This window comes from Urocitellus parryii, chromosome 4 (genome assembly GCF_045843805.1).
Source record: "Urocitellus parryii isolate mUroPar1 chromosome 4, mUroPar1.hap1, whole genome shotgun sequence".
Classification (NCBI taxonomy): domain Eukaryota; kingdom Metazoa; phylum Chordata; class Mammalia; order Rodentia; family Sciuridae; genus Urocitellus; species Urocitellus parryii.
The window spans coordinates 10,990,665-11,015,906 of record NC_135534.1 but is presented as its reverse complement, the minus strand read 5'-3'; the positions used below and the strand labels follow the sequence as shown (position 1 = coordinate 11,015,906).

Sequence of the window (25,242 nt, the reverse complement as noted above, 5' to 3'; positions counted from 1 at the left end):
CAAATCTTTTAGCCAGTTATAAGAATAGGATGATGGGGGCTGGGGATGTGGCTCAACTGGTAGCGCGCTCGCCTGGAGCGTGTGCGGCCCGGGTTCGATCCTCAGCACCACATACCAACAAAGATGTTGTGTCCGCCGAGAACTAAAAAATAAATATTAAAAATAAAATTCTCTCCTCTCTCTCTCTCTCTCTTTAAAAAAAAAAAAATAATTTAAAAAAAAAAAAGAATAGGATGAACTTTCCTGTTAAAGGAGAGACCAGATGAACCCAAATTTCCAGCCGCGTCACTTATTCATAAATTTGGAGTGGGGCAACAGGGTAACTGTGGAGGCAAATTGGTTCTAGCAAGTACTGATCAACCCACCATAATATCATTCAGGAAATGGGGTAAGAGGGGACCCAGACAGGTAGTTGGACCAGACAGGTGGGAAGGCTGCATGAAGCCCTGGGAACAGGCAGGAAGAAAGGGTAGAGGGATTCATACCAGGTGAAAATTAGAGAAAACTAGAGAGTATCTGTATTAAACTAGCAGCTTTATTGCCCTTAGGGTCCATGTCCTCAGAGGAGTTTTCTAAGTGCTTGAGGGAGAAAAACCTGTAAGAAATGATGGAGATCAGGGAACAGGCCTTGGGAGTCCCGGAGTGGGGTCACGGTGAGAGTCTGGTCAGCCTCAGAGGCTGATGCCACAAAGGCCAGAAGGGGTTCAGTTTCTGGTCTCTGTTCACAACTGTTCAGCCCCCCCAGTTCTTGGGTCACCTGAGCCTCTACTGCCAGCCACTCTGCTCCCACGCCAGCATTGCCTCCATCTCCTTCCTTGGTTTGCTGCTGCAAGCGTCTCCGAGCACGCCGTCGCCCCTGCCATACTCGATGCCACAAGGCACAGCGCCAGCTCACTGAAGACTGGGAAGATGCCCCCTTCCCTGTCTCACCCTTCATCTCTTCTTGGGCCACCTTAGGTCCCATGGGTCCCTGCTCAGCCAGCAGCACTACATGGCCTGGCTGTCCCTCTTCTCCAGTGGCTAGATACTTTCTCGTCATCAGGGGTGGTTCCCCTGATTGCACAGGACTCTGCATGGCCCAGTCTTGTGGTGTCTCTCCAACCTCTATAACCATTTCTTCCACCCCATCTTCACTGTGGTCCCCTACACATCCCTGCTGCTCCTCTTTTCCCTCCTCACAGCTCTTTTTCTGTCCATCAAGTTTCAATCTTTTGTTCGTCCCTCCCTGGAGAGACTCTTCAATCCCACATCCTTCTGACCGTGGTCTCTTGGTTCCCTGTTCTATATGGCATCCCAAGGCTTCTCTTAACACCTGGACCACAGCAGCAGTGAGCTGGGGAAAGGGAAAAGGGGGTAAGGGGATGGGCATGGCAGACAGCAAGGAGCTCGGAGAGCTGGGCTGCAGAAGGGGGAGCAGCCCCCAGTCCCGACCCCTAGAGGAACGGTGCTGGTACTGGAGGCTTCGGCAGTAATTAGCTGCTGCTCGGCAGCAATTCTGTAGTCGCCCAACCACCCGGCTGGTCACGTTGGCTGCAACATTGTGACTCAGGTCAAAGGGGTCCTGGAGATTCATGGGGCCAAGGCGCAGACCTTCCCAAAGATTAGAGGGCAGGCCCCCTGCCACTGGCAATGCCTGACCCTCCCTCAGGGATAGCAGTGAGCCAGCAAGATCCCAGCCAGAAACGCAGGAGAAGAACTGAGCCAGCAGGGAACCTAGAGGAAGAGGTGGATTGGGGAAAGGGGGTCAGTTGGAAGCTGGAACTGAGACTGAGACAGGTCCTGCACCATAGCTACTTCCTTAGCAGGACTTTCTTCTTCCCTCCCAAGGGGCTCAGAAGAGTCCTGGGAAACCAGGCTTCTCTGTTCTGATCCCTATAAACAAGAGGTCAAGCCTCCCTTCCTACACCCCAGCCATGTCCTTTCCCAGATGCTTCTCCCTGCCTTTACTAGCAGAGTAGCTTTAGGCAAGCCACTGAACTGCTCCAGGGCATGGTTTCTTCTTCTGTAAAATGGCCATAACAATACCAGCAGCCATGGAGCTGCTTTGAGAACCATGCCTGGCACAGTGAGTATGATGCATTACCACTACAGAGACTGAGATTATTACCAGTCCTCCCCAGGCTCCCCAGACTCACTGAGGGGCTCCACATTGGTACTGGGCTCCAGTCTTGAGGCATCCCTGGGGAAACTACAGTCCCAGCCATCAACTTCCACTTGCTCTCCCTCACCTGTGAAAGCAAAAAAGGAGGGGGTCAGTTGGAAACAGGAAGATTGGAGGAATGAGGGGTTGTAATTGGGTTGACAGCAGAAATCTCATTCCATGGTGGCTTTATAAGGAAGCAGAGGCACAAAACTGATGAAGTAGAAAGTGGAGGCTGGGCTGAAATACCTGCTTTTTGGGTGAGTTGGGACACAGTGGGCAACACAGGAGGGTCCCTGGTCTGAAGGAAATAGATCACAAGCAAGGTCAAGGCGTAGTTATTCAGAAGCGGGCCACTCCCTGTGTAAATAATCAATCATTCCAGTTAGGGAAGAGGTGTTTCCAAACCCCTCATTGGCAGTTTTTTCAACCCTGGTTCCTATGTGCACCCTTCTCTCCCTGAATCCTTCGTTCTGATATCCAACTCAGACCAACTCTATTCTGATTCATCCTTACCTGACAGCCCTCGACCCTGAGCCCAGCAGCGGAGAGTATACACAAGGGGCCGGACTCGCCCATCCAGCTCAGAGCAGAGACTCAAGAAACGGGAATTATGTAGGGCTAGCCTGGAACAAAGGAGACAAGGGTGTTAGGGCTTGAGAGCTATCACCCTACTAGCTCTCATTCCAGATCTAGGGCCAGCTGCAATAAAATAAACAATGTTTCCCGAAGTGTTACCAAAATACTGGTCTTGCTCTGGGCAGAGTGGTGCACTCCTGTAATCCCAGTAACTTGGGAGGCTGAGGCAAGAAGATCACAAGTTCAAGGTAAGCCTCAGAAACTCAGCCAGACCCTGTCTCAAAATAAAAAATAAAAGACTGGAAGACAGCTCAGTGTAAGTACCAGTGGGTTCAAGCCCCAGTACAAAAAAAAAAAAGAAGGAAAAATAAAAGCTGGAGCTTCTGAGAGGCTATGCAAAAGAATGTCAAAATCAGTGCTGAAAGCCAGGCACAGTGGGGCACGCCTGTAATCCCAGTGGCTTGGGAGGCTAAAACAGAAGGATTGCAAGTTCAAAGCCAGCCTCAGCAAAAGCGAGGCTCTAAGCAATTCAGTGAGACCCTGTCTCTAAATAAAATACAAACTAGGGCTGGGGATGTGGCTCAGTGGTTCAACTCAGAGTGCCTCTGAGTTCAATCCCTGGTACTCCCCCTGCTGAGGGCCATTGCCAAGTAGGAATGACACATCGAAATTTCCTTGCCAGCGTACCCCATGTTAAATGGACTTGCCTTGGAAATTCGCTGTGACCTTGCATGTGTGTTTGAGAAAGGTGACCCTGCTCAAGGACCAGAGTGGATCCAGGTTTAAGGTGTATCCTGCAGGTTTGAGGAAGTATCCAGCTCCTTGGGTTTAGGGTGTTCCCGGTTTAAGACAATCTGGGTTTAGGGTGTTCCCGGTTTAAGACAATCTGGGTTTAGGGAAGTTCCAGGTTTAAGGTTATTGCTACTGGGAATAGGGCGTTCCTGCTGCCTGAGTTCCCGTTGAGTTCTCTTGGAATTCAGAAAGTATTTGGGACGTGAATTGTGCGGGAGAACTTGAATTTCCCCAGAACGTGTGTAGAGGCCGGTGTGAGTTCGGGAATAAAGAATTGCTGTTTCAATCTACAAGGTGAGTGGCTCGTGATTCTGTGCCCAGCCAAGACTGCGGCATCCCCCCCCACCCCCACCAAAAAAAAGTCAGGGCTGAAGATGTAGCGCAGTGTTTGAGGAAGCCCTGTATTCAATCCCTAGTACCACACACAAAAAAAAATTATGTCAAATGAACTTGGGTAGGGCTGGGGATTTAGCTCAGTTGTAGAGTGCTTGCCTCAAATGCACAAGGCTGTGGGTTCAATCCTCAGCACCATAAAAAAAGAATTTGCCATTCACAGAGCTGCTATTTATTACAAGACCTCTCAGAGCCTTTGATAAACAAAGCTATACAGTAAGGAAAGAAGAAAGAAAGGGAAAGGGGAAGAAGGGAAGAGAGGGAGAATCCTGTCTGAATTTAACTTTACCTTTCCCAAATTCATGTAGTCACAGAACTCTCTTCTACTTCTTCTAAAAATAGTATTTCAAAGAACACACTTTACCAACATTGAAATGGAAACCAGATAAGAGAGGTAAATGGCAGAGATAGAACCAAACAAGGACCCCTTGACTTAGCAGATACAGAAGATTCCCAAGTCAGGACTCCCTCCCCAGCACCCCAGAACTCAGCTAGCCTTTCCCTACCACACACAAAGGTACCGGTTACTGAGGGAGACGTCACCATGAAGACCAGAAGGTCGATGGCAGAACTTGACAACAGGGCGCCGGGCAGAAGGCACAGTTTGGACTCGGTACACCCCAGGGACACAGCCCCGGAGAATGGATCCCACCAGCTCCAGCATTGCTGCTCCGTCTGGCTTCTCCCCCTTTGGGGCCTCTGCTAGTTCCAGGGCCTTTCCCAGGTCCTGCTCTCCCCTGTCTTCCTGCAGTGGTGAGGCTGGAGGCAGGGACTGGGGAGAGGCAACAGTCTCAGAGGCCAAAGCTGAGTCCGGAGTCTGGGGTGCCAGGGAGGAGGAAGGAGTTCCACAGTCCAGGGCTTCAGAATCTTGGGGAGAAGCTGGAGACTGTGAGCCTAGAGGGGAGGCTAGGGCACAGGCCAGGGCTTGAGGATCCAGTGGAGAAGCAAGGGCTGAATCCAATGATGGAGACTCGGGAGCCTTTAAGACTGACTGTGAATAGAAATGAGCTGTGTGAATGCCTCTCCTACTATCCCCTAACCAGGGGACATCTCTGACCCCAAGACAGTATCTATACTTAACAGTTATTATATGCCAGTCTCTATTCTATGGGCTTTACATAATATTAACTCATTTTCTCCTTCCTCCTAACAATCCTTTCTTAAAATAAACTTTTAATCCTATAAAATGGTCTATATTTTACAAAACTATCATTGTCATGAAAGACAAAGAAAGGCAGAGGAACTATTCCAAAATAAAGACTAAAAATACAACAGGACAATGTCAGGACAGCTGTACCAGTATAACATTTCCTGGACTTTATCACTGTACTGGGGTTACACACTAGAGTGCCTTTGTTCGTAAGTAATTCACATTAAAATATTAAGGGTAAAAGGACATGATGACCGCAACCTTCTCTTAAGTGATTCTGAAGATACAAATTGTGTGTGTGTAAAGAAATAGAGATTGGCGTTTTTCAAGAAAACAACCCCTAGCCAGGCTAGATGAGGCATGCCTATAATGCCAGCCAACTCAGGAGGCTGAGGCAAGTTTGAGATCAGCCTCTGCAACTTAGCAAGACCCTGTCTCAAAATAAAAATTTAAAAAAGGTATGGCAATATAGCTCAGTAGTACATAATCCCTAGGAAAGAAAGAGAACACAACTCTTTTGGGGGTTGGGGATGCAGCTTAGTGGTATATCACTTAGTTAGCATGCCTGAAGCCCTGGGTTCCATCCCAGCACTGCAAAGAAAACAATGACACTTTTTGTGGGGGCAACAGGTATACAGGAACTCTACTTTCTGCTTCACTTTTCTAAGAACCTAAAACTGGCCTAAAAAAATAAAGTCAATTATTAAAAAATAACCATAGCCCTTTCCTATTCCAAAAATAAAATGTGTACATTAGATGTCAGAAAATATACATAAGCAAAACCATAATCCTAAAATTACTCTATAACCTTTTATCCATCCATATTCACATTTCTCCAATAACAATAATCCTTTCACATAGGTCCCATTATTCCCATCTTTATAAATGTAGAACTAAGGCAGAGAGGTTAAGAACTTGCCCACAGTCATATGACCATTCCCTGCCTGCCTCCCTGATCACTCACCTGGGGCTCTTCCAAGTCACCCAGATCCAAGAAGAGGTCAAGATCACAGCCATGGACATCAAAGCTGTTTATGGACGAGCCAAAAGGATGGACCACACAGCCTAAGTGCCAAGCAGAGAACAAAGGTTTGATTCTTGGCACCACATTAAAAAGTAGATAAATAAATAAAGATACTGTGTGTGTCCACCTAAAACTAAAAAATACATATATTTAAAAAAAGGTGCAGAAACATTAGGGAAGAGCAAGAGACTTCAGAACATAGTGGAGTGTGGGAGGCCAACCTTATTATGGGTGACTGAGTTACACTCCCCAGCTGGATGCTGAGGCCCTCAGTCACAGAAATGGGTGTGTCTTCCTACAGCCCCATGGGTACAGCTATGCTCACCTGTTGCTTTGTAATATAACCCCTTGCCCTGTTTAGGATAGAATCTTCCATGGAAGTGCCTTGTGTGTGTCCCCTCCTCTTACTGTGCCCTTGGGTGTGGCCTACCCAGGTGTCAATCAACCTGCTGACAGTGGACATCATGAAGATAGACTCAGCCCCTGAAACCTGACCCCTTGCCTTATTTGAATAGCTTCTCCTCAATAAAAGGGGTCAGCATGTGCTCTCGCTCTTTTTCTGCAGACCCTTAAGGTCAGAGGAGCCGTCACAGTGACCCCAAAGAAAAAGGTATTTGTGTCTCTTGTGTGGTTATTTCATGCAGCCCAGTTAGCCCAGTTTAACTAGAGTGACCCCTGAGCCTTTTAGTCGAGAGAACAGAAACCCGGCAGTGGAGTACAAAAATGAAAGACCAATCAAATAAATACCTCCAGGTGAGGAGACCTACATATGCAGACACGGCAGAGCAAAGAACAGGAAGGGATCACACGTTGCGGCAGGGGACTTACCAGGGAAGAACTCTGTGAAGACCTCCTGCATCAGGGCCACCACAAGGCTCCGAAGCTGCTGCTCAGCCTCAGACAATTCCCTCAACTGGACAAGTTTTACCATCTGTGCTTCCACATCTGGAGCCTCAGCTAGTGCTTTCGCCAGCTGGTGACTATCAGGCGCTGCTCCTTTGGGGGATTTGGAGGCTGGACTCTGGAACTCCTTCTGCTCCCGTGGCCGGACCCGCAAGCGATGTCCTCCCAGGCTGTGTTGGGATTGTGATAAGACAGCCTCCCGAGTACCCATGTCTCCCATCTCCACAATGGCAAATACTCCCTGGCAAACCACAGGAATGATGGTTTTGCAACCAAGAATCCAAACACATGCTCCCACAAAGGATAAGATTCTTTGAAATGCAGATAAACCCATGCATTGGGAATATGTACTTGTTGTTTTCATTAACAGGGAATCTATTTAGAAAAGCAATTGTCGGGCTGGGGTTGTTGCTCAGAGGTTAGAGCGCTCAACTTGCTCGTGCAAGGCCCTGGGTTTGATCCTCAGCACCCACATAAAAATAAATAAATAAATAAAGTTTAAAAAAGAAAGAAAAGCAATTGTCTCTCAGAATTCTCTCTCATACATCATATTCTCACCCCAGTATGCCTCTGGAAAAAATCTCATTTTACCTATTTATTGTTCCTTATTTTTCCCAACAATATGATTTCACAAGCTATAATATGATCCATTCCTTAACTCTTCCTGGTTTGACTGAACATTTATGAAAACTCCATATAGGCTGGGTGCAGTGGCATACCCCTGGAAACCCCAGCAACTTAGGAAACTGAAAGTTCGAAGCCATCCTCAGCAACTTGGCAAGACCCTGCCTCAAAATCAAACATAAGCTGGATGCAGTGGTGCCCACCTAAAATCCCAGTGGCTCAGGAGACTAAGGCAGGAGGATCACAAGTTCAAAGCCAGCGTCAGCTGGCTTAGTGAGGCCCTAAGCAACTGTGTGAGACCCTGTCTCAAAACATAAAAAGGGCTGTGGATGTGGCTCAGTGGTTAAGCACCTCTGGGTTTAATCCCTAGTACCCAAATAAATAAGACTGGGGATATAGCTTGGAGGAAGTGAACCCGGGTTCAATTCCAGTACAAAAAAAAAGAACCATATGGCACTGGGGGTTAACTCAATGGTAGACCACTTGCCTCGAATGAGCAAGGCCGTGGATTCAATCCCAAGACCACACACACACACACACACAAAAAAAAAAAAACTTTTAAGAATCTGTGTGGGGCTGGGGACATAGCTCAGCATTCAGTAGTAGAGCACAGCATAACATTTGTAAGGCCCTAGGTCAATCCCTAGCACACACACAAAAAAATCTATGTAACATACTTACAGGCATGAATGTAAATACATAAATCTGATCTTCAAGGGATTTAGCATCTAGAAAAAACAGCAATATAATGGCCAGGCTTCTATGATTTGAGTGAATTCAATCATAATCACTGGACCACGTTTTTGTTTTTGTTTATTTAGTTGTCAGTGGACTTATTTTATTTATATGCGGTGCTAAGGATTTAACCTAGTGCCTCATAAATGCTAGGCAAGTGTTCTGCCACTAAGCCACAACCCAAGTCCTGAACCATATTTTTTAAAGGTAAAATGTTAGCAGAAGCAGTAAAAACATGAGTGTTTGGGGGCAAAATGCATTATTCTTTTATGTCCTCTCCAGTAGTAAAGCTGGAGCCAATATCCTCATTATAAAAAAGGACCCTCAGTTAAGTGCAGTGGCACACACCTATAATCCCAGGAACTTGGGAGGCTGAGGCTGGAAGACTGCAAGTTGAAGGCCAGCCTGGGCAACTTAATATGATCCTGTCTCAAAAAACATTTTTTTAAATTTTAAAAGCTGGGACAAAGCTCAGGGTTCAATCCAGAGTACAAAAAAAAAAAAAAAAAAAAAAAGGCATCCTGTAACAAACACAATGTGATAGTGGCATAAAAGATGAAGGGAATGGAATTGAGTCACACAAATAAACATGCACATCTCCAGTCAATGGATTTTCAACAAAGGTGCCAAGACCCAGGAGGAAAAAAACAGTCTTACTGATAAATGGTGCTGGTCAAATGGATAGTCATATGCAAAAGAATGATGTTGGACCTTTACCTCATACCATATACAAAAAAAATCAACTGGGGGGGCTGGGGTTGTGGCTCAGGGGTAGAGCACTTACCTAGCATGTGTGAGGCACTGGGTTTCTCAACACCGCAAATAAATAAATAAAATAAAGAACTATTGACACAACACCTTTATTTTATTTATTTTTATGTGGTGCTGAGGATCAAACCCAGGGCCTCGAATGTGCTAGGCAAGTGCTCTACTGCTGAATCATAACCCCAGCCCTGACAATTAAAACATATTTAAAAAAAAAAAAAAATCAACTGGAGGAATGGCCTCACCAGCACATAGGTCCTGAGTCACAGATGGGCAGTGACCAAAAAGGGTATGGGATTTTTTTTTTTTAAGGTAGTAAAATCATCTTGGAATTAGATAATATTGATGATTGGAGAGTGTTAATAAATATAGTAACCACTGAATTATATACTTTTCTTTGTAGTATTGTATTGGTGACTGAACCCAGGCATGCTGTGCCACTGAACTATGTCCCCAACGCTTTTTATTTGTCTTGAGACAGTCTTGCTAAATTGCTGAAGCTGACCTTGTGGTTCCTGAGTTGCTGGGACTGAATTATATACTTTTAAAGGGTGACTTTTTATGCTATGTAAATCATATCTAAATTTAAAATCATATCTCAATTATCCTTTCCTCCCTCACTTCTACCTTTATGCCAAACAGAGTTATAAAGAAACTAAGTGAAGCCAAAGACAAAGGCAGCTACTTGAATATGCACAGGCTAATCTCTCAGGAATCATAAAACACCAGACCATAGTTCAACATCAAGTTTGCAACCAAAGCCCCAACTAGAAATTAAGTTTCCCTTTGCCTGGCCTGGTCTTGATGCACACATTTCTTTCAAAAACTTCAGAGAGAGGAGAATTAGCAGATTCAGAAGGCTGATGTGTCCTGGCCCTTTTTCCCTTCTCAGTGCCCCCATCCCTAATTAGAGCTACCATTTATTTAGAGCTTATTATAAATCAAGCAATTCACACACTCTACTTCTAAGGCTCATATGTATTATTTCCATTTAACAAACACCTCTAAAATTTAGAGAGGGCAAAAACTTGTGGCTGCCTCCCAAGTAGTTTCTTAAACTCCAGAATTTCCAACTTAATTAATTATAATATATTGTTAATATATATTTAAATTAATATTATGTGTTATATATCAACATATAATTCATATAACTATATTAGCTTCAACATATTGATTAAATAACTAATTAATGGGAAAGATCATTCTTTGCAGAAGAAATAATTATCAATAAAAATGGGGACACTGAGGTTTCTGAAGAAATAACTTGGGGGGGCCGGGGATGTGGCTCAAGCGGTAGCGCGCCCCCCTGGCATGGGTGCGGCCTGGGTTCAATCCTCAACACCACAAAGATGTTGTGTCTGCCGAAAACTAAAATGTAAATAAAATATTTTTTAAAAAAATTAACTTGGGGAAGACACTGACAACTGTCCACCCAATATGCATTTTCTTTCTTCCTTATTAACAGAACCCTGACTTTGTTCAGAAACAAAGTGCCCATCTGAAAAAACTTAATTTCATAGGCTTCCCTACAGCTAGGGGTAACATGTGACAGAAGTCTGAGGAAATATAAGAAGTCTAGCAAGAAAGTCTCAGAAGGAAGGGGAAAAGGGTGTCAGAATCAGCAGGCATTAGCCCTTTATACTCTGCCCTTCAACCTAGTGAGAGCCACATGTCACGTCAATACTGACAGAGCAAGAAAACAATAAAACCATGGACTGCCCAGGCTAGACTTCTTGTTACTCAAGAAAAATGAAGCTTTTATCCAAGCCACTTGAAGTTTGGTTGCTTAATGGAAGCACTAATAAAATCTTCTAAAAGAAGACCTGGTCTGCTAAAGAAATATGGATAACTTTTTGTGTGTGTGGTATTGGGGATTGGGCCTCAGGCATGCTAGGCAAGCACTCTACTACTGAGCTATTCCCTCAGCCCCTAAGCCCCTAAGTGATCACCTAAGCCCCACCTATATAATCAGAATGCAGCTTCAGAACCACAATATTACCAAACAATACAGCATCACAATAGTGGATTTGTTTCAAGAGACTAAAGAAACAGTAACAAAAGGTTTGCATGGAAGCAAGGCAAAAAATACTACCACAAACAAGCTTGTTTGTCTAGCACTGTCCAGGTCAGGTTTTTCTGACCAAATCACCACAGATCTTAATGTAGTTACTGCCAATGGTATAGTAGTCTATAAGCACCAATTTTTTACTATAATTATTCATTACATTGTTTACTTTTTCCTCTAGATTGTAAGCTCTGTATAAGCAGGAACCATATCTATCCCATTCACTACTCAGAATGCAGTGCTAAACACAGGAACAGATAAAATACAGGGGATGGGAAAGGGATGAGAATCTCACAAAGCTATCTCAAGTTATGTGGAATCCACAAAGGACAAGCCACATTAGGAACCAGCCAAAGCAAACTACTAGTTTGTCTCTTTTGGTATATAGCACACCTGACTCACTCTACCCCCAAAGCTATTCACTCTACCTTGTCTTTGTCCATGACAACACTGGCCACAGGTCCAAATGCCTGGAAGTACTCAGAGAGCTGGGCAGAATTCACATCCCTGGGAAAGCCACTAACAAACACACTTCGAAGTCCCTGGGCCTTTCTGGCAGCTCGAAGTTCTACCAGATGCCGGTGCTTCCGGCCTCCCAAGTGGGCATCTAGGCTGGGTCCTGCAGAAACAAGTGTGAGACAAAAACATCCAAATTATTCTTCAGTGTATCTGTCTTCTGGCTCTGCTCTGTGCATACTTAAATCCTACTGATACTTTGAAGTCACAGAAAGTGTGATCTTTAAATAAACAGTGTGACCTTTAAATAAACAAAGTCCTGGCTCCCTTCATATTTGACATTCTTATCTATTTGTCTATATGGTACATTGTCTTAAGTGGTTTCCAGGAGAACTGCGACACTACAAGTAGTTCTTAACTAAATCCATTATGTACATCATCCTGTATTTCAGACACCTATAAAATCATTCAATTTAGGGGCTGGGGATGTAGCGCAGAGGTAAAGTGCTTGCCTAGCACCTGTGAACCCAGCACCACATGTTCAATCCTCAGCACCACATAAAAATAAATAAATAAAGGTATTGTGCCCAACTACAACTAAAAACTAAATATTTTTTAAAAACATTATTCACGTTCAGGCTTTTTTTCATTTATGTTTTTTGGTGCTAAGGATTACACCCAGGGAGCTCTACCACTGAACCACATCACCAGGCTTTTTAAATTTTTTGTTTTGAGACAGGGTCTCACCAAGTTGCTCGCCTTGAATTTGCAATCATCCTGCCTCAGCCTCCCAAATCACTGGGATTACAGTTGTGTGCCACCACACTGATTCAATTTAAAATTTTATGGGTGTCCTATATATAGACTGATGGAACATAGTTAAACCATCAATAAATAAATTTCATATGTATATATATGTCTCTCTCTCTCTCTCTCTCTCTCTCTCTCTCTCTCTCTATATATATATATATATATATATATATATATAATGCTAGGTAGAATAACACCTGAAAATTATAAAGAAATTTAACAGGCAACTTATCCAAGTCATATAGAGAAGAACTGAATAAACATAAGTTCCTGGATGATCAGCATGAATCAAATGTGGATATGTGAATAGTGACTACAAGTACAGAATATGAAACTGCACTGACCAAGTTCAAATCCCAGCCCTGTGAAGCTGTGTGAGTCTTGGCCAAGTTGCTTAACCTCTTTGTGCATCAGTTTCCTCAGAATAAAATGAAGATAAAAAAGTACCTACCACAAAGCTATTATTCATATATAGCACCTGGCAGAGTCTGATACATGGCCAAAAGTGGAAAAATTAGCTGCCAGTATTATTTTTATTACCAGTCAGCTGCTTGATGCCACCAAAGTATCTGTGGGGTCAAGAAAGACTCCTAGGGTAGAGGGGAGGATGGGGGGTAAGAAAGATGGTGGAATGAGATGGTCATCATTACCCTAGGTACATGTATAATTGCAGGAATGGTGTGACCCGACTTTGGGTACAACCAGAGAAGTGAAAATTCTGCTTCATTTGTGTAGAATGAATCAAAAAGCATTTTGCTGTCATGTATAACTGATTCAAATAAATAAATAAATAAGAAAGACTGACTCCTGGGTTTCTGGTTTGTCCTACTAAAGACATATGGTGGAGTACCATTCGCAGAGAAAAAAAGAACAGAACACTCTGTTCAGGAAGATCCCAATTCTAGATTTCATTGAGCCTTTTGCACTATTGTACAAAGACCTCTGCCTTTTCCTCCTGATACCTTCTGCACCATTTATGCCATACAGTTTCACCTGTCCTCATCTCTGGTCCTCTTAAGTATTCCCCAACTTGATTACTGCCTTCTCTGTAATGTCACAGCTCTCCAAACACATCCACAGAGCACTGAAATGTTTCAATCTAGATGATGAGCTCCTGTATCTCTGAACACCGCCCCCGCCCCCCGGGAAAAAAAAAAAAAGCCAGCAAAGGACCAGGCAAAGAGCAGATGTCCGGTAGATGATGGTTAAAGAGCAAATAATAAAACTTTCATCGTGGAGATTTCCTGTATTGGAAAGGAAAGGCGTAAGGTGGTGGGACTTTTCCCACTCTCCAATCTTCTCGTTCGTATCAGATTGAAAGAGGAGGTGAGTGACCCTACCAACCGACTTAACGGGAACTATGATCAATTACCTAACTTTCGCTAGAACCCAAAGGTGAAACCCACAACCACCCCCTCACTAGCCACCGCTTACGGTTGGCTGTAGTAACGTGGCAGAGGTGGCAGCGGAAACCCCCACGCGACAGCGATTCGACATCCGAATCCACCGCCGCCATGACGACTCTCCCGTACGGACAAAATGCAACCACTTCTGCCACCGGAATTCTTCCAAACCGCTTCGCACTCAGAAGCAACTTCCGCCAGTCTTACAGGAAGTGGCGTAAAGCTACCATCCGCGCAAGCACACTCCTCCGGAAACCTATCACCTTCGAATCAGGGTTCCGTTTCTAGCCTGTTTTAGCGCCCATCTACGACGCCTATTGGGGTGCTCTGACCAGGTCCGGCGTTGATTGGCCCAAAGAATCATGAATATTTATAAGGCATTCACGAAGACTGGTGTCGGGTTGGCGTCGCCAGGTCCGCTGTTTGACAGCTGGTCAGTTTTCTTGCCAAGTTGCGGTGCGCTCCTTCTCTTCTCGGAACTGTAGAGACCCTAGCGCGGCTGCACCCTTAACCCCAAATTTAGCCAGTAAGTGAAGACGGAAGATGGGCAGCATTCAATCATTTATCCTAAGGAGCCCAGGGAGTCCAACATCCTCAGGGGCTGCTCCTCCCTCTTTTGTCCGGTTCTGCCAAACAACTGTTTAAGGCCCGCTTAGTAGCCCTCACTGGGGAGCTCTGCTCCCACCCGGTACCTTTTGGATTTCATGAGGCCACAACCACATCATTACAATCCTGAGCCAGGCTCTTTATTTCCAAGGTAGTGGACTGCGTGGTGTACGAAATCTCCAGGGTCTCGGGCCCACTTCAAAGTAATGCGTTGGAAACGATTATGGTGGTAGTTGAAATAACGATATTGGAGGGGCAAAGTGCTACTATGTCCAGACTAGTAATAGTGGTCACTTCCTCCAGATAACCACCCAGATGTAGGATAAAAGGCAAAGTAAGGGAGCTGGGAAGGCCCCTAGGGACAGGGACCCTAATAAGATGGAAGGATTATCAAATAAGCTAAGCACCTCATGCTGTAGTAATCAGCTGATGGCTTCGAATAGTGCAAAGAGCAGTGGACCTGAGACAGATAAACAACGTCTGTAACTGAGCAAGTCACTTGGAGGGGGGTGGGGAGCGGTGCCAGAGACTGAACTCAGGGGCATTAAACCACTGAGCCACATGCCCATTCCTATTCTATTTTTTGCGGTGCTGGGGATTGGAACCCAGGGCCTTGTGCGTGCCAGGCAAGCACTCTACCAGCTGAGCTATATCCCCAGCTCCCTGGCAGCTCGCTTTTTGCTGAAGCTGGCTTTAAACTCCCAATCCTCCTGTCTCAGTCTTCCAAGCCACTGGGATTACAGGTGTGCACCCCCACACTCAGCCTGAGCAAATTGTCCCTAAAGATGTGCCTAAACAGGAGCTGGAGTTGTGGCTCAGCAGTAGAGTGCTGGCCTTGCATGTGCAAGGCCCTGGGTTCGAGCCTTAGCACCACATAAAAATAAATAAATAAAATAAAGGTATTGTGTTCACCTACAACTACAAAAAACAAATTTTAGGGAAAAAAAAAGGTGCCTAAACAGAGTAGATTGGACTCTTTCCCCCACTGAGGCATTCTTCCTATTGGGTTCCATTCAGTCAGTTTGTCTCCCAGACCTAAAAAGCAGGAAAAAGCACATGCCCCTCTCAAGGCAGGTGTTGAGGCTGGCCCTGAGGTCCTAAAGCAGCAATCTATACACATACTCCACGGAGCTGGGTGGTATGATTCTACTCTACCCAACACAACATACCAAGGTGGGCTACAATTTACCTTAGCTACTAGCAATATCCAGAATTCCCTAAGGGAGAGAGGCAGTAATAGCTGAAAAAGAAGAAGAAGCACCCTCACACCCCTTCTTATGGAGGCCTATAGCCATCAGGGAGCCAATTTATCTCATCTTTCTTGGATGAATCTTGGCCAAGATTATGCTTGGGCTCCAGCACCACTGGGAGCTGGGGGAACAGTTTGGGTTCCCCAAGAAGGCCCGCTGAAGTAGGCAGTTCAGGCTACATCTCATAAAGCTGTACCCAGGATAAGCACCATCTGTACCTTTTTTATTGTCCTTTGTCCTTTAAAAGACATTCCCCAATACACACATCCATGGGAGAGAACAAGTGAGTCAGGAGGAGCTGAAGAAAACAGCTTTTTATTTGTTATTATAAGAACCAATTACAGAATCCAAGGTTAAAAAAACGGACAAAAGATCTTTATTTCCAAGATTGGCGTACAAAAGGCGGACAGGGAGGGGGAAGGAAGAAAGAGCGAGCATGGACTAGGGTTGATGCCAGTTTAGGGGCCTCAGACTCCAATTAGGAAAGTCCGGACACCGGACAGGAAGAGAAGCCCCCATTAGGAAAAAAAAAAAAAAAAAAAGACATGGCAGTGCACGCCCCCCTCCCCCAACCAGGTACCACTACCTGATATCTGTTTCCTCTTCCCCTCCCCCATCCCCTTTCACAAAGGGAGGCAAAATTTTAAAAAAATTAAAAAACCCTCCCCCCAAGACAACAGTGGGTCCTACTCCCCAAATTAGGCTAGGTGCCCACATGGGCCAAGTTCCTGCAGGTTGCCCTGCATCACAAGCATGGAGAACATGGGAAAAGGACAAGCCACAGGTGGCAGCACCAGAGGGCGCCCAACCCCTCCAGAGACACACATGCACTTGCTCCCATACTCTCTCACTCCTCACTCCCTTTGATACTAAAGGGAAGGGAGGTTTGGGTGTCCTAGGCACCCACCCTCTATCTCAGCCCACCTCCCTTCCCCACAGATGCTCAATCCTCTAGGACAATGGGCTCATTGGTGCTGGCAGGATGTGTGGGTGCAGGCAGAGGGACTGGAGGCCTCACTGCAATCAGCGTCTGCTTCACCTTTAGAGGCAAGTTGGGCCTTCGGGCAGCTCTCCGCATTTCCAGGTGAGTTAGAGCCTTGCGCAGGGCCCTAGCGGGAAAGAGCAAGACAGGAACAGAAAAGACTTAGAGAATGCTAACTAGACCCCCAAGTAAAACCCCAGAGTTTCACTCTGTAATTCTGCCGTCCAGCCCATTCTTTTCTGGCACCCCCATTTTGTGTGTGTGTGTGTGTGTCTTTTTCTCTTTTTTTCCATCTAGTCTTCTTGGAGCTAGTCTTGCTCAGAAACTCCTATTTCCCATACCCAACAAACTGGGTACTCAACCTCTCAGCCCCTCTCATTATGGAATCCCTACCTGGTATCTTTTGTGGCCACAAATACCACAGGATTGGGAGCATCAGCTGGGTTTAGTTTCTGACGTTTAGCTGCTGGCTGTGAGCTTGAACGAATCCCTGAGGCCAGAGGCCTTCCATTGGCAGAGAAGGGGACCCCTGCCCCTGCCATCTGGAAAAGGATGGAATAGAGCAATGAGGGAGGAATTCCCCTCCGATTCCTATCAGAAACAAAAGTCCACTCAATTCAGCTTGGCCTATGCCAGTCTTTCAACTCACAGTCTCATAGGCCCGTTTCACCATAATTCCTCCCAAGCCCCGGTTTTGGGTCAGCTGGTTTCTGTTGATTGGTGTCTTGGTGCCCCGAGGTGTTTTTGGTTTCAGAGGTGCCTGGGCCACTGTCAGGAAAAATAAATAAATAAAACAGAAATTTCATACCTTCTCCCTATGTAATTTCCCTTTCTCACCTCCATCTCTTCGGGCCAGCAGTTTGCCTAAGCATTCTCAAAAGTAATGATGGGGGAATGCTCTGAGAAGCTATTTAACAATACTTCCCCCCCCCCAAAATCATATGAATATATTATCAAATCAGGTTATAGATATAACCTGATTTGATAATATAGATATGAAAAAGCATTATAGGGCTGAGGATGTAGCTCAGTGGTGGAACACATACCTAACATGAATGCATGAGTCCCTGGGTTCCATCTCTAACACCACAAAAATAAAGAAATAAAATACACACCCACAAAAGTATATAGTCGGTTAAGACTAAATCTCTTGGAATCAGTAGGAAAGAAAAATGTAAAAAGAAAGTTCACAGTAGGACTGGGAGCCTGACACCACTCTTAACTGTCCATATCCTCTACACACCCTGGATCCAGTCTGGTTCCCCATCCCATACCCAAATCTTTGACGATGGTTGCCAGGGGCAGCCGCACCAAAGGGTGAATTTTCAGTGGAGTCTTGGCAGCCTTAGGAAGTCGAATGGAGCCTAGACAAAAGAATAAAAATTCTGAAGGGGTTTTGTTATTCAGACTTCTTCTGGGGCATGAACCAGGTCTAATCTCCTAAATAATAATAATAAAACTTCCGTGGCTTACTATCTCTACAGTCATTAAACTACCAGAGAAACACTGGTATCTAGCCAGAGCACCCCTGAACCCACCACTAGCCCGGCCACTCATGCCCTTACACTCTGCCTTGATGGCATTGGCATTGATAGGGGCATAGGGTCGTCGGGCAGCCCTCCTTGGCTGTAACAGGTCCCTGCACATTCGTCTGGCAAGACGGGTCAGCTTCGTGGTCTGGAGCAGGAAAGTCTGCCTGTTCTTGGCCAGCAGCTTGGCCCGGTTGGCGCTGGTAGTATAGGGGGAGAGACTTTGGGCTTCAGGTCTGGATAAATGTCCCCTCGAGTGTGGCTCCTGGAGGAAGGGCATAGGAAAAAGGGAGACTGTAGATTGGCACTAAGGCTCCCTTTTTTCTTCTAATACCTGCAGAGGGCAATTTATTTCTGCCTGATCTGTTTTGTTCGGTTGATTGATTTTTGTATTTTTCCCCTTTGGAGTACTAGTGATTGAATCCAGGGCCTCTCATGTGCTAGGCAAACTCTCTATTGCTGAGCTACATCCCTAACCCTTCTTATTTTGAGATAAGGACTTGCTAAATTGTCCAAGCTGGCCTCAAATTTGTGATCCTCCTGCCTCTGCCTCTTGAGTAGTTGGATTTATGGGCATGAGCCACACACAGCCATTTGATCTCTTTACTGACACCCCAATATAATGGGCTGCCCAATACTATCAAGCATCCCTGCCCATCACACCATCCCCATGGAAGCAGGTAGGTATTCTGGCCTTTGCCTCAAGCTTATATCACTATGTTCACTGCTCTCTTCTGCCTGTCCCTCCCATTGATCCTTACTGTGGTGCCCCGAGCAGCTCCCTCAAGCTGGGTTGGGGTCTTCAGTCCCCCATATTTCTTCCAGTAGATCCAACAGGAAGCACAAAGGCGGCACTGCATGTTGGGTGGGCCCCAGGCATACCACTGGGCAGACTGTGTGGCTATAGGAGCATGGAGAGGAAAGGGGAAATTGCTGGTGGGAAACATGCTACCTGAGCCCCTTAGACTCTTGGGCTAGAGCAGGCTTCCCACCCACCCCTAGCATCCCTGTCCCTCCCTGAAACTCACTGTGGCAGCTCTCACAAGTCAGGCCCTTCTGGAATCCAGCCCCATTCAATCCAGGCTTTGAACCCACAGAAATGATCTGGTTAGGGTTTGGTTTAGTGCTAATGAAAAAAGTGGGAGAAATAGGGGAAAGAAGTCAAGGAAAAGAATTCATTTCCACCCTGTCTCTCTCTCTCTCTCTCTCTCTTTTTTTTTTTTTTTTTTTTTTGGTACTGCATATTAAATCCATGGGATCTTTACCACTAAGCTATAGTTTTTATGTTAAAAGAAGGTCTCATTAAGTTGCTTAGGGGCTCATTAAGTTGCTGAGGTTGACCTCAGATTTGCAATCACCCTGCCTCACCCTCCCAAGTAGCTGGGATTGCTTTAAAAAAAAAAGAAAAAAAAAAATATATACACACACACACACACACACACACACACACACACACACACACATAAAATTAAAAAAAAAAAAAACTTGGTCCTTGGGATCAAACCCAGGGCCTCATGCATGCTATGCACGTGTTTATCACTGAGTATTCCCAGCCCCTATTTGTATAATTTGATTCTGCCTCCTGCTCACCCCCAACCACTGAGAAAGGCACAGGTTGGAGGAAGAGAAGGAAATCATGCCATCCTCCCCTACCCACCTTACTTACTAGGTAGGGATGTAGACCTGTTTCAGTTTGCTATCTGCTTCAGCAGCTTTCAATCTTTTCTGCAAGAAGGGAAAGAAGAGAAGATTCAGAGGCTCTCAGCAGGGAAGATGTCATCAACTTCAAAGGCAGAGGTGAACAAAAAGCATGTGGTACAGCCTCCCCAGCCCAGACCATACCTGCTGAATATACCGGTCTGTGGTTTTCCACATGTAATAAAACTGAACTATGCTGGCAAGTGACTTCCAGGGTAACTAAGAAGGGCAGGGGGAGGAAAGATGAGCTTGTATCTGGCCCCAGGTCTGGGTTCCCTGACCCACCACCTCTCCCACCTCTCCTTTTAGCCCCATCCACTTACAAAATCCTGGCGAATGTCATTGAAATCCTTCCCATACTTCTCTAGGGCCTCCTCGAAGAGCATAGCCTCAGAGGCAGACCATTCCTCCATCTCATCCCGACACAGCACTGGGCCCCCCTGGGGCACCAGGGTCGACATGGCTTTAGCTAAGTCATAGCCATTCCTTTGCAATGTGTCCATGGCGTGAAACTACAGAGAAAGCAGAGACAAGGCTAAGAACTTAAGTCTCAGCACCACTAGCCTGTTGCTCTTTAAATATTCCTACTTCCTGAGACATTCTCCTCTCCTATTCCCAAGGTCTGCAGATCCCCACAAAGCCCCGCCAGCCCAACTACCCACCAACTTCTGCTCACCAGAGTGATGTCTCGGGAAGCAGCAGCTGCACTCATGTGCAGGCTTGGCTGCCGAATGGAGCTGCTGCAATCTAGGGCTCTCGCAAAGGTCCCCACAGCTCTAAGGGAGATATTGAGAAGTCAAAGAGAAAAGAAGGTACAAACAGACTGAGGAATTAAGCCATAGGAGAAAAAGAAAAATAGCCATACCAAAAAACAAATAAAGCCCATCTCTAAGAATGGGTAGGACTCAGAACTATGGCCACACCTCCCCCAGCCCATCTTCCCCATCCACCCACCCCTCACCGGGCCACCACGAGAAATTGATCAATCTGCCGGTCTGTGAGAGGATTGTCTGGGTCCCAGACCTTCATCTCCATCTTCTGTTGGTTCCGATTATCCAATTCTCCTGGAGAACAAACAATGGCATCATCAGGGAGAAGGAAGGAGAGTAACTGGTGTCTTGATTACTCACAATTTCACCTCCTTCCTCCTTTCCGCCTACTTGGAGTCTATCAACCACTTCAAAACTCTCAGAATTCTCCCAGCTGAGCCCATCTGCCCCTTTCAGGTTTCTAAGGACCCATTCCATCAGAGTCACAGCACAGAGCCTTACAGACTGTGCACTGCATACCCCAGGACATATCACTGTGACTGTGATGTTAGAGAGCCCACGGGAGTTAGATAACCCAGTAGTCATATAGTCTCCCCTGGTGCTTACCCTCTGCCAGACGATCTGGGATCTCAGCTTGGTATTTACAACCAACTCTGATCTCCCCTTGATCAGCTAGAAGTGTCTTCTGCACAGGGTCAAACACCAGTGAATAAAAAAAGCAGTCCTGGAGATGGGGAGAGAAAAGGTAAGCAGGGCAGTAGTCCAAGTAGGCAGGGGAGCAGTGAGGTTTACCCAGAGTTCCCAAGACAGGCAGTCTGTCAACCTTTACATCTTCACTGTCCTACTTTTCTCCTATCTTTTAGGGACAACACCCACTCCACTCCCTCATCTTCTAATACCTCCTTCTCACCTCCTTTTCCAGGTACTGGCTCAAAATATCTGTCTCATTCAAGAGGGTCACACTGCATTTCCCCCTATAGAAAACAGGTTATAGAAAACCTTGAATCAGCCCTTCATTCCATCTCCACAGCATATCCAATATACCACCCCCTCCACTGTATCTTATTTAGAAGAACAAACAGGCCACATTGGTCCTGATCATCCTATACCTTATGTGGGTGGCTGGTAATGATTCAAATTGCCGAGAAAGAAAAAGTTCCCTGTGTTTCAACTGATGTCTCTGCTGCTCCGATACCCCTGGCTGTTTTGATTCCTCCTCAAACTCCCCTAGGACAATAAGGCAGAAAAAAGAAACCTAGTCAGAAAGAAGGCACCCTGGAAACTCTAATCCAGAGAAAACATTTCCTAGCTCAGTTGTTCTCACTCTTCCTGGATATCTTACCCTTACCTACCAGCTTTCTCTCTTAGCCTTATGCCTCATTAAGAAAAACTGTGGTCAAAGAATGCCATAAAAATGCATCCCATACCCAGCTACCAACGTTTAGACACTGCTCAAAGCGCAAATACTGCTACACCAGGCCCAGCAAGAATATCACACTTGGCTTTTTCTTTCTAAACTAGCTTGAGGTCCAGGAACCCAGTAAGATGAAAGAGTATCACACAAGGTTGTGTTTACTAGTTCCTCTTTTCAGATTTCAGGAGATTCTGCACATCACACGCAACCCTAACTATCCCTCCCTTTCTACTTGGCTAATAATAGTTTGTGGGGCTTTCAAGGACAGCACCTCTCAAGCCAGTGCCAACACTTCCTCTCCAAGGAGCTGCAGCTTGCCCTGAAACCTTGGTGAAAAGGGTTAACCTGGCTAAGAGCCAATCAAAGTGGGAGGGGGTAGAAGAGCCTCAGGCCCAGGCTCATTGGTGCATTGTTCCCAACCTCAGGGAGCACGGGGGCGGGGTGCAGATGGCTCCGCCCCTAGCCTGTGTGCACCGGAAACCCTGTACTAAGGCAAGGGGGACCACACCCCCCACACCCCTTCTGATTGGACAAGGCCAAGGTCAGCCCCTGCCAGATGGGGCTGGAAACCCCAAAGGGCCAGGGAACTTGGTAAGCCCAGCTCTCCATTAACCTCTTCAAGACCAAAGCAGCATGGAAAAAGCAAAATAATTTAGGAAGAATAGGAACAAAAAGAAAGAAAACCAAAGCAGGAAAGGGAAAAGACGCTAAGGAAAACTAAAAGAAAAACATTTTAAAAGAAGATGAGAATTTAAAGAGAAAAAAACTAGGCAAAAGGAAAAAAGAAAGATGTAAAATAAAGAGGAGGGGGAAAGGGAAGTGGTGAAAAAGAAGAAAAAGTGCAAGAAAACTTTCCAACCAGATGCCACCTTCTTATTTTCTCCCTTCAGTGTAGACTCATCACCTTGTGATTACAAAATAAGCCTGCTTCCCTGTTAAGAAGGCTTCTCACAATCTCTTCCTCTTCAGCTTGACCTTCACACTCACTACCCACTGCCTTAACTGTATCAAAAACTGTCCCCCAAGAGCCCTTCTTCTCTAAAGCTCTTCCTCCCCAATCTAAACATTTGTCCCCCCACCCTCTCTCTCTCACACACACAAACTATAGTCTGGCTTCTCTTATCATGGTCTCACCACCCTGCTTCCAACCCCAACGAGTAAAAACAGGCCTCCCTCCACCGACAGGGCACTTCCCAACCCCCAAATTCACACCCCTGCCTTGGGCACCCTACCAGGGGAAACACCTGCAGGGACATGCCCAGGCCTCAGATCAAGGGGAGAGGAGGGAAAGGGGAATGAAGGCACTCACTGGCATTACTATCAGCCAGGCTGTTGAGGCTACTGGAAATGTCCCTTCGCCGAAAAAGACAAACAACCTTTGCTTCCACATTTCCATTTGCAGTCTAAAGGAGGGGGAAAAATGTGGTAGTGAATATTGGTCATTTGAAAGTGGAAGACCTAAAGAAAAGACTAACAGCAGTCAATAAATTACTAAGGGACCTACTTCCAAATCCTTTTCCTTAGCCACCAAGAGAGAACAGTAAAGTTCCCATTAAGTTCCCAATAGTCTTTCCTGATTACATCAAATGAATGAATGAATGCATATGAATGGGTATTTAAGATAGGATCCTCTCTCACCGGAAGTTAGAGATCCCAGAAGAGACCACTTGGGGTGGGGGACTGGGTTCTGCTTGACTTACCTTGTTGAGCTCCTCAATCCGTCTAACCAGGTAAGGATTGCTGGAGGAGTTCTCAAAATAGACGTAATCTGTAGGAGGGGGTGGGGAAGAACCGGGAAGATCAGAAGAGGTAGGAGAGCCAGAGTACCTGGAGGAAAGTCAGCTTGAGTGGACCAAAAAGAGACAAGGGTCCAAGTAGAAGGGACGCTGAGATGTAGAAGTGGACACTAAGAAAACAAGGATGCCCCCCACCCCTGCCGCACTTAATTCTAAAATCAGATCTTCACTCAGATCTAAGACTTAACAAAGTTATGAGAAGCAAGGGTTCCCCTGCAGTCCCCACAACTTAGTGATGGAGTTGCACCCACGTCGGCAAACCGAGCAACTGTTCACTCTAGCGCAGAGTTCCCCGCCCCCCACTTTGCTAACCGAGGCGCACAAAACACCGAGAGGAGCAAACCTCCAGGCAGCTCCCCCGCAGGTGGCCAAGCGGTCGCCCTGGCCCTCGCGTCCCGTCGCTGCACTGTCAGCCCCTTCAACAAGTTTCCCAAGCCCACTCCCTGTCCCGGGTTCCCGAAGCAGCCCTCAGAGTGCCGTCGAGGATGCCCGCAGCTCTCTGGGAGTCCAGATGCCCGACCGCGTCGCCGTCGCGGTTCCGGTTCCGGTCAGTGCTCCAGTCCATGCCGCCCCAGACGTGGCTTCTTGCGCCACCGGGTGCCGAGCCTCTCTGGTCCCGGCCCACAACCTCTCCCGCCCCGGGTCCCGCACCTCTGCGCCGGGTACTCACCCCCCACCCGGTACATATTGGCCGCCATGGCCGTTCCCGCCGCCGCCTCCGGCCGCACAAAGGGGTCCGGGAGGCTCGCGGGGGCAGGGCTCGGATCGAGGCGAAGCCAGCAGCGCGGGGATGGCGCTTCGCGGGAATCTCGGTGGGGTCTGCGTAGCCAGCAGCTCCGCTGCCTCAGCCGTCGCGGTTCATTCTGGCCCGCGCTGTCGCTGCTGCTGCTATCGCCTCACGCCCGGGACGCCGAGGCCGGCGCCGGTCCTCTCGGCTTCTTCCGGAATGAGCTCGTTCCTGCGGGACCCGAGCCAGGCTCCGGTTTCCCCCGCCCTCGCCGAGTCCCACCAGACGTTGGGCTCTGCCGGCCGCGGGTAAGGTTTGCCCTGCCCGCCTCGCCTCCTTCCGGAACACCTTCGGCGGATCCGGAGAACAAGGCCCGGCGCTCGGCTCAGGTCGGAGAGCAGGACCCCACAGATCGGCCGCTTCCGGAAATGGTTCGGCTCTTTTCGGCCAGCCGGGGCCCGGCGCTCGATTATTTCCGCTTCAGCTCGGCCCCTCCTCCGAGAGCGGGAGAGGAGAGGAGCTTAACTCTCTCCTCTCTGGAACTCTACAGCTTCGACTGCGGCCCCGAAATACGCGCGCCCTCGCACTTCGCGTGGTTATTTGCAAGCGGCTTTGCCTGCTATTTGCATGA

General features: G+C 46.8%; 2 protein-coding genes across 4 annotated transcripts; both read right to left on the bottom strand.

Moving 5' to 3' along the window:
• Positions 1-498: 498 nt before the first annotated feature.
• Tut1 (terminal uridylyl transferase 1, U6 snRNA-specific) lies at positions 499-14,020 on the bottom strand. 3 transcript variants are annotated; one of them, XM_077798052.1, is made up of 10 exons: positions 13,871-14,020; positions 11,599-11,789; positions 8,287-8,333; positions 6,907-7,151; positions 6,019-6,119; positions 4,426-4,895; positions 2,657-2,766; positions 2,390-2,500; positions 2,136-2,228; positions 499-1,713 (listed from the first exon to the last, which is right to left on the bottom strand). In XM_077798052.1, the coding sequence occupies exons 1-10, from the start codon at positions 13,950-13,952 to the stop codon at positions 560-562; spliced, it is 2,604 nt and encodes an 867-aa protein (XP_077654178.1). In that variant the 5' UTR covers positions 13,953-14,020; the 3' UTR covers positions 499-559. The 3 variants fall into 3 exon arrangements, with proteins under 3 accessions (XP_077654178.1, XP_026263306.1, XP_026263307.1); XM_026407521.2 differs by lacking the exon at positions 8,287-8,333 and having other exon boundaries at positions 6,907-7,222; XM_026407522.2 differs by lacking the exons at positions 8,287-8,333; positions 13,871-14,020 and having other exon boundaries at positions 11,599-11,680.
• A 1,974-nt stretch (positions 14,021-15,994) lies between these two features.
• Positions 15,995-25,061, bottom strand: Mta2 (metastasis associated 1 family member 2). Its single transcript, XM_026407617.2, has 18 exons — positions 24,555-25,061; positions 23,789-23,856; positions 23,398-23,491; positions 21,784-21,901; positions 21,585-21,648; positions 21,281-21,398; positions 20,866-20,968; positions 20,581-20,680; positions 20,228-20,416; positions 20,049-20,123; positions 19,873-19,931; positions 19,235-19,332; positions 18,968-19,107; positions 18,243-18,471; positions 17,952-18,041; positions 17,327-17,445; positions 17,071-17,219; positions 15,995-16,804 (listed from the first exon to the last, which is right to left on the bottom strand). The coding sequence occupies exons 1-18, from the start codon at positions 24,580-24,582 to the stop codon at positions 16,639-16,641; spliced, it is 2,007 nt and encodes a 668-aa protein (XP_026263402.1). The 5' UTR covers positions 24,583-25,061; the 3' UTR covers positions 15,995-16,638.
• Between the last annotated feature and the right edge of the window lie 181 nt (positions 25,062-25,242).